At 34.9% G+C, this 9,421-nt stretch overlaps 1 protein-coding gene across 1 annotated transcript; it reads right to left on the bottom strand.

The window, feature by feature from the left end:
• Window positions 1-376: 376 nt before the first annotated feature.
• Window positions 377-5,357, bottom strand: LOC131062893 (ran-binding protein 1 homolog c). Its single transcript, XM_057996633.2, has 4 exons — window positions 4,985-5,357; window positions 3,852-4,003; window positions 1,199-1,324; window positions 377-835 (listed from the first exon to the last, which is right to left on the bottom strand). Exons 1-4 carry the CDS (start codon window positions 5,143-5,145, stop codon window positions 618-620), a joined length of 657 nt encoding a protein of 218 aa, XP_057852616.2. The 5' UTR covers window positions 5,146-5,357; the 3' UTR covers window positions 377-617.
• Window positions 5,358-9,421: the final 4,064 nt, after the last annotated feature.

Raw genomic sequence — 9,421 nt, 5'->3', positions numbered from 1 at the left:
TCTCTTGCAAGAAACACACTTCTTGGCATACATAAAGCATTACTGCATTCAAGAGAAAGAAAAATGAAAAATTCCAGCCAAAAAATAAACACTATCCTTCTGACCTTGGTCTTCTCTACCCATGCGAATATAATCCTAGTATACGTTAGCAGCATACACAATTACAAATTGAGCGTAGCAGAAGTTGAAGTCTTATTGGAGAGTGATTTACATTCTACCATGTCTGGACTACATTACATTGCATATGACGACTCTGAAGCATTGAATGCTCCTAGTATTCCGAAGATACCCAACATAGAGCCAATTTTCAACAAATAGAAATCCATATATAGCAGCATGCTGAATTTTCAAATACATTTCCAATAATACTAATGAATAGTTAAAGACTGGCTTGAATTTCTTCACATGACAAAAAATTGTTCAAGATCAATTTAATTAACAACATCCTCAATTGAGCTGGCAAGTTTAACAAGCCCTCAAAAATTTTCTATAGCACGAATTCTTAAATGTTTCTCTCGATACACAGCCAAACATCACAGACATACTGGTTAAATAAAGCCATTGAACACTCCAGATACTCAACAATATAAAGAGCAATAAGCATCAGTACATGCCAATCAAGCTTTCTGTTTAAGCTCAGCTGATTCTGCAGAATTTTCCTTATCAACTTGGTTATCGTTCTCTTGAGTTTGAGGTCTTGACTCCTCTGTTTTATCTTCAACCTTCAGACCTCCAAGATGCTCAGCAGCTGAATCTGCAGATTCTTCTTCTGCTTTGGATATCTTGATGTGGGATTCAACAATTTCTTCAAACAGATCCCTGAATTTCTTTGCATCTGTATTGAAAATTGAGATTCAAAAATTATTAAACAAAACAATCCTTCAAAAGATTTGACCGCAAGCTAAATAACTTCGTTAGCATAATGAAAGACCACATGCCACAATGGAAATCTCTTTAGTTGAATGCTTCAGAATATACATAAAACTTCTAAATAGGAAAACAACCAAGACTAGTCACTGTGTTTTCTTGTAATAAAGAAAGAACATTGTAGTTGAAGAAAGCAACAGCTAACATAAATTACCTACAAAAGCTGTGGCTTAAGGCTTCAAATGAAATGAGAAACTATTATAGTTTCATTACTAGCCTACCAAGTAATTGGCACAGCTTTGCCCAGGAAAGAGGAGAATAAGATACTTACTCTCTACAGTGGGCAAACGAATGCAGAAGAGTTCATCCTTGAGTTCACCATCTGAGAAATCCGTGGCATGCCAAACCCAGGTCTTTTCACTACCAGCATGTTCCTGCAGGGCTAACGGGGGTTGAACTGCAAAAAGAATGCACAAAGATGTCAAATCAATACAAGGAGTACACAATAGAAAATACAAGAAGTAAACAATGGAAAATAAAAGGAAAGCACAAAGAAGTCGAACCAATACAAGGAGTAATCAATGGAAATTACACCCAGCATCATCACCCAAAACTTTACTTCAAATATTTAAAATATTGAATTCAGATGCAGAAAAAAATGTAAAATCAATCAAATGAAAGCTAAAATAAATGATTTATCATTTTTCAGAAACAAATCCTGAAATCAAAATAAAGCATATGTTCAATAAACAAGGTTCAAAACTACTCATGCAGATTTGATCTATAGACTGAATGATCATCCATATTCAAATACCAGTACAGATCTATCTTAACCCAGATAGCAAGGTCCCGAATATATAATATGATCAGTCTGCCTTAACTGTTGGAAGTCCTACTTAGCACAAACAAAAACAAATATGATATGGGTCAATGTAGATTTACTCAAACCCTGAAGAATCAATGTGATTGGATGTACCACAGAAACACAATTTGTATAAAAATACATGGGCTCGTTTGTCCTGAAAAAGCCCCGATGCTGAAACCAAGATCAAGAATATTCACAGTAAACAGGAACGCAAGCCTCCTCACATAACACAATCTAGTTGATTGTGATTCTTCAGAAAGGAAAGACCAACTTCACACACGCTCTATAGGCTATGACCGATACAACAGGAACAAAACTTGCTCACCAAAAGTCTATAAACTATGCATCATAACTACCTGCTCATTAAATATGATACTTGAGATCTATAGCTCAGATACTGACATGATGCGCTTAAGAAGTCTTCCACGTGTTGACTGCAGAATGCATTCTGGTACAAATAAGGACTCTCTCTCTCTCTCTCTCTCCCTCTCTCCCTCTCCATTAAAAGGAATAAGTGAAATGCAATTAAAACGAATAAGTAAAATGCAAAGAGTACACAATTCAGCCTTATGCAACTCTCTTCCCTACAAACATATTATAGACTCAACGACATGATTTCCTTTCAACTTTCCCACCATCTCTTCCCTACAAACATATTAGACACAATGACATGATTTCCTTTCAACTTTCCCACCATAAACTTATCATGAATAGCTATTACATAGATATTTTGAATCATAGCCTGGAACATAAAACCTTACATCAAAAGAAATGCCAAAAATACTCTTCAACCTCGTACAATTCTCTTGACGAGTATGGTATTAAGCATATTTACACATGATTTACTTTTAAGATAAAATCAGGAGGAAATCACAATTAATCATTTATCACTGGTGGTCCCAAATTTTTCCCCCATAAAATTGCTAATCGCAATTATAACTGCACATGCAGGTTTGACCAATTTTCAATCATATTTTCACCAACACACATGATTTCTTTTCCAGAAGGATTTACACGTGATGAACTCACACAACTGAATGCATTTGGTATTGTTTTTCTTACTGGCTTGCAAACGATGATGTTCTTGAAAATGGTGATTATGATCTTCTTGAGTGTAACTATAATAGTGATGTGGTTTAATAACTCAACTGAGGCTTTGACCCAAAAGCCAGTTTGTAGGTTGACTTTGTACAAAATAGATTTCTTGTTCATTGCGGAATGTCGATTTAACAGTTTCTTTTAGTTTTTGCATTTTTTTTCTACTTTTAGAAATCCAATATTTGGTTTGCCAATTTTTCCAAAAAAGATTTTTGCTACTATGTTTTTACCTGCCCATTATATCATACTATTATAAGGAACAATTACAGAGGTATTTTCAAGCATAGAGCATTACATAAGATATTACATTAAGACAATCAACAACATTTGGGTTATTTTAGTAGTAACTATCATATAAATTATCTTCTAAACAAGTAAATGCACTTAATTAAATCCTACAGACCACTTTGATCTAAAGAATATTAAAGGTCATCTTACCATGTAAAAATACTAAACATGCATAGCAAAAGTTGGGGTCATTGTCACACATGTTCAAAACCAGACAAGCTTGTGCTCGACGAAATAGTGGAGTGATTCATGTGCAATTTACAATCTATTATTTAGTACCCTTCTCAAAGCAATTAATAAAAGGAGTTTGACATTAAACAAACCTCTAAATTAGGCAGCAACAGTCAAGATAAAACATAGAACACTTCTCAAAGCAACCTGTAATAGGAGTTTGACATTAAACAAACTTCTAGATAGAATGGGACAGCTATAGTAGAGACAAATCATTAATACACTTCCAACTGAAACCATGAAGAAACTTTTAAAAAGCTTGAAAGCAAAACCTTGTTCCCTCCATAAAAAATAAGAACTCCAGATTCAATAATCTGTAAATTATATTATGATTGAAAATCCCTAGTAATCTAGCCATGGACAACTCAAATTTACTAACAGTGTGATCATATACCATAAGATCTTAATTGAACAAAATGTCATGACCAGTCTCTTAGCATCCCAATTTAGCATCAAATCAAAGTGTTCAGTTAAGTGTGGAATAATAAAACTGATGACTCACCCAAATGATTGGCACAGATTTTCAATGTCTTTGCCTGTCTCATGACCAATCTAACTTTTCCAGTATCCTTGTGCTTCAAAAACTTCACTGTTCCTGCACCCCGTTCCTTCCATAGATTCCCCTCTATATCAAACCTATAAAGCTTAGATTTCCTGCAATAAAATCCCCAAAAATCTCAACAATTGACCACTCCTATAGTTACGTTAAAGTTACAATCAAAACCTCAAAATAAAAACTGGGTATTAGGAAATTGTGAAATGTGTAATTCCAAAACGCATGGCGCCTAAAACCTATATTGAAATGGATATTGCGAATATCTTATATTGAAATGAATAAATCCTTAAATTATAAATTGAAACGGATATTGCAAAGATGTTATCTTGAAATGAATAAATCCTTAAATTCTATATTGAAACGGATATTGCAAAGATGTTATCTTGAAATGAATAAATCCTTAAATTCTATATTGAAACGGATATTGCAAAGATGTTATATTGAAATGAATAAATTCTCAAAATCCTATATTGAAATGAATTAGTCCTTAAATCCTACACTGAAATGGGTGTTGCAAAAATCCTATTACAAAACAGGTTTTACAAAATCGTATATGAAAATGTGTAGATCCCAATAAGCTATATAGAATCAGAAAAACACAAAATCCTATGTTAATATGGTAGATCGCGAATCTTATATTGAAATGGCTAAAACCCAAAATCTTGTAATATGAATATTGCAATAATGCGTTGTATGGAAATAGGTATCGTAAAATCCTGCATTGAAATAGATATTGAAACAATCCTAAATTGAAATGGTTAAATTCCAAAATCATGAATGCAAGTGGTCAAAATCTTTATTGGAACGAGTACCCAAAAATCTTGTATTAAAACGGGCAAATTAATATAACAGTATTAGGTTTCATTATATTAGGCATCACTAATCAGATATTTCCAGTCATATCCCAGAAGTTAAAATCTTGAATCAAACAGAACTTGGAAATTTTATTTTACAGTATAAGAAAGTAACCCTAAATCCCTGCTACTCCAAAGGATCTCTAAAGTCATATCATCCCATATGATAATTGATAACAGAACAGAGAGAGAGAGAGAGAGAGAGAGAGAGAGAAATTGGCTTACATGTCAAGGAGAATATCTTCATCTTCTTCTCCTGTAGTGACCGTAACTTCTTCAAGCTTGATTATGGGAGCAACCTGAGCTCCTGTGTCTTCCTCCTTCTCCTCAACCTCATTAGATTCTTCATTGGCATTATGGACGGCCTCCTCTTTATCCCCTGCCATCTTCAGCAGAACTACAGTATGTTTCTCTTCAAAATATATATACCCACCTGTAAAACCAAATGCTACACAGATGTGTATGTTATTTTAATTCAATGTCTCGGATTGTGCAAATCTGTACAAGCGTGGGAAGCAAGAAATTGAAGGCGGCTAACACAGAAGGCAAATGTATACAAATCCCTAAATGTCAATCAGTTTTTCCCTTCGTGGTAAGCAGTTATGACTTATATGGGAGTGGAGAGGACCCACTAGATGGGCACGTCGTCTTCTTTAAACTTTTGTGGTAAGAAAAATAGATGTAATTTGTTTTAAGAGTATTTTTTATTTAATATTATTAATTAGCACTAGTCCCAATTGTAATTTATATTAAGAAGATTTTAAGAGTATTTAAATTAAAAAATTATCCTTTAAAAGATTAACTTTGAATTTGAAACATATTTTCTAATTAATCTTACATTTCTTATATCACTTATATTTGTCTAATTTGAAGATGTAAATGTTGTCAACTGTTAAAAGCAAAAGAATTTATAATCATATATTTTTTCTGCATAGCATTTATTAAAAAAATAATGAAAAACTTAAAGAAATCGTTAATGACATGGTAAAAGTATTAATATTGAAGGAAATATCACATCAAACTCTGATTTTCAGCTATGAAATCTATGCAATGAGGCAAGGGAAAACTTTAAAAAATAAAAATTAATTCAACAAAATTACAGGCCGAAAAATAAATAAAGATTGAAACAAAGCTTGCATTTAAAAGGTTTTATCACAGGCCTGAAATGCACATACAGATATGTCCACATTTTTTAATCACTGGCATGAGGCTCTAGAAATTCATTAAATTCACAAAAACAATCTGTCAAAACTACACAGAATTTAAATTGCAATGAAAGTAGGACCAAAAAATGACAATAGAATCAGTGACAAATTTAAGAAGTCGGATAGCATTATTACCTTTCTTCTCCAAAGTGTCCATTCCGAGACCTGCAATCCTCTTCAAAATGTTTATGGCAACTGGTTTCTATTTGTTGTGATTGTATTTATAAGGACTTGAAGCAGTAGTCTCCAACAATTCTGATAAATGTATATTTTGTGCAGTCATAAATGCATTCGTCTGCTACAGCAAATGCATTAATAGCAAATGGAAAACAAAATCCAATATCGGAGTCCAGAAGGTTCAATTCATGAGTGGATTGAGAGGACATTTTAGACAAGATCTGTTAAATGGCGGTTAAAACTCAAGTCCAAAAACAATGCCATTAATCTATCTTTCAATCAGTGAGTAAAGCGGCGAACATGAATGGTGAGGATACATCACATCACATAATACTAAAACTCCTCTAGTGACATCAAATAAGTATGATTGCACGCTGAATAAGTTGTGTTGGTATTTTGATGATAATTAGTTGTGATTGTCATTGATGGACACACACGTATTTAATGTATGAGTTATTCTCAACCGATAGTTGTTCCAACCGGTATTGTATGTCATTAATATGTATAGTCTTTATTTGTTGAAGACTATCGGTGTTTTGCAGAAGATGTTTATCGATCAAAGCATGACCGAAGACCCCAAGCGGTATGAAGATCTCAAAGTGGTATGAAGACCCCGAACGGCAGTTAATCTTTTAATCAGAACACTATGTTCCAGTTTTTCAGTCTTCACTTGTCAACCGATAATCGGTATACTTTGTTAACCGGTATAATTGTAATGTGTAATGAGTTATTATCCACCGACACTTTGGCGGTGTTTCTATGTCATGTTATCAAATGTGTAAAGTGCACTGTACCTAGGAAATTGTGGTCTAATCTTATTGGGCCGACATGAAATTAGGTTCCTATATGAGGACATCATGTCTGGGGTTTTAAAGTAGTTGTGTGTGTGTGAATGTTGAAAAGAAGATTAGGTCTATGCAAAAAAAGGTATCTCACAATAGAGATAGAGAGTGCAAAAATATAGAAGACTGAAGTAATGTTGGAATGCATTAACAGGGAGCTGTCAAGGATCTAATCAAGCATTATGTGCTACTGTCTAGATCATTCACTTGTTGATTACTAATATCTTCGACAAGTCTGAAACCCTTAACCGGGTAGGCCCAACCAAGCCTATTGAAAATCCTCTAACAAGGTGGTTCATAGTTGTGGATCTGAAATCCTCTAGCAGGGTAGTCTTTAGCAGGACTTATCTCCTAATAGAGATATGGATTCCTAACAGGATCTGTTTTGGTGAAGAACGTTGTAAGGCATTAATTGGTCTAACCTTAACCGATATGGTTACTATTCTGCAGATAGTTGACTTGTGAGTTTTACTCATCGTGGTTTTTCTCATTTGGGTTTTCACATCAAAACATCTTGTGTTGTGGTGATTGTACTTCTGTGGGTGAATGTTTTATTTGCTATTTGGCTTGTTTATGTTTTAACCAGTTTATTGTTTAATCTGCTACGTCGGTCTGCAATTAAACTGCTTAAGAGTTTGTTTAAGTTTTTGGGCATACTAATTCACCCACCCCTCCCCTCCCCTCTTAGTATTCATCAATTGGTATCAGAGCCAACCTTTCTATAAGTCTAACCACTTGGAAGGATATATGGGGGAATACAGCATGAAGGAAATCACTCATCGCCTTACTAATTCTGAGAGAGCAATTCTGAGAGAGCCTATGATGAACTCAAAGTCAAGTATAAAGCCTATTTGGCCAAGAGAAGAGAACTTGCTGAGCAATTGATGGAATTTATTGAATATAGCTCTTCTGATGAAGCAAACATGGACGCTCTAGTCGGAGAAGTGGAAAAACTAAATGAATCCAAAACTAACCTAAGGAGGGAGTTGGAAGGACTGACTATCAGGATGAGTAAGGAGCTAGAAAACAGAAGAAAAGCTGAAGATTTGGTAAAGGACAAGGAGCATGAGATCTTTAAGTTGAAACAAGAAATCGGTACCATTACTGTCTATCTGCAGGAGGGCAAAGAAGAGAAAGCAGAAATACAAGTTGAACTGAATGTAGCGATTTCTCATAATGAAACCTTGATGGAGACCAATGATGCCATTTCTAAAGAACTTGCTAAGACAAAGGAGATACTTGCTAAATTCAACCGAAGTGCTGCTAAGTTGGAGCAAAAGCTGGAATCGATGAAGCCATCAAAGGATACCACTGGAGTTGGTTTCTTTGGATACGAGGAAGGTGAGACCTCTGAAACCAAGAGTGATGCACTAAAGAAGCAATCAGCACCTAAGAACAACAACATGAGTAAAGGTAAGCAAAAGTTTAAAACAGTTTGCTTTAACTATCTTAAAGAATGACATATTGCCAATGTATGTAGGAGCAAGGCTTACAATAACTTTCCTTACTTTCAAAACAATGTGGCTAGATCTGGTAGATTTAATGGTCATTGTTATGCATGCAACAAGTTTGGGCATAAAGCTTTTGAGTGCAGGTCAGTTATGAACAACTCTGAAAGTTATCCACCAAGAGCTAAAGGAGTTGTCCCGGAACTTCCTAAAAACTGGAACCCAAACCAATACAAAACCTATGACCACCGGTCAAATAGTTATGTAGCGGCAACTAGTTGGAGAGCAATCTGTTTTATCTGTCATGGTAGCGATCACACTGCTGCAACATGCAGAAGGAAGAATGGAAATGTGAACACTGGACCATGGAGAACACCTGGAATGGTATGCTATCATTGCAGCAAACCGAGACACACTGCTAGAGCATGCAGACTGAGAAAGAATCCATTGGGAGACATACTGATCAACCCAAAAGGGAAGATTGATGTTGAAACCGTTCAGGCGGATATGGATAAAACTTGGAAAAAGAAATCTGAAGAGAAGCCACAAGATGTACCAGTTTCCGCACCCAATGTGGAAATCCCTAAACCAACAAACTGAGCTTCGAAAAGCTTAGGGGGAACATATCGGTAAAATGTTTCGAACCCCTAGAGTATATCGGTATTTGTTACCTATCAACTGACAGAAGAAATGAAGTACTAAAAGATAAAATTAGGGTTTGAGCCCTAATGATGATGCATTTATTATGGTAGGTGGGAGCATGTTTAAAAGTGACTTGTGTCATCATTTTTACTTACCTATTTTAGAGAAGAATTTTTCTAAGCTTGAGCAGTGCAACTAGAGCAATTTATCTTGCATTTGAAAGAATTTAGAAAGGAATCTTGCACAAGATTTTACAGTCATTTCAAGCTATCAGTGTGGAAGTCAAAGTGGTAAACAAGCTTCCGAAGAAGTGTGTTGTGCTCGACATCGGAAAACCCTAAGTTCGGA

This window comes from Cryptomeria japonica, chromosome 9 (genome assembly GCF_030272615.1).
Source record: "Cryptomeria japonica chromosome 9, Sugi_1.0, whole genome shotgun sequence".
Classification (NCBI taxonomy): domain Eukaryota; kingdom Viridiplantae; phylum Streptophyta; class Pinopsida; order Cupressales; family Cupressaceae; genus Cryptomeria; species Cryptomeria japonica.
The sequence above is the reverse complement of the archived record's forward strand: the minus strand, read 5'-3'. Positions and strand labels throughout refer to the sequence as shown.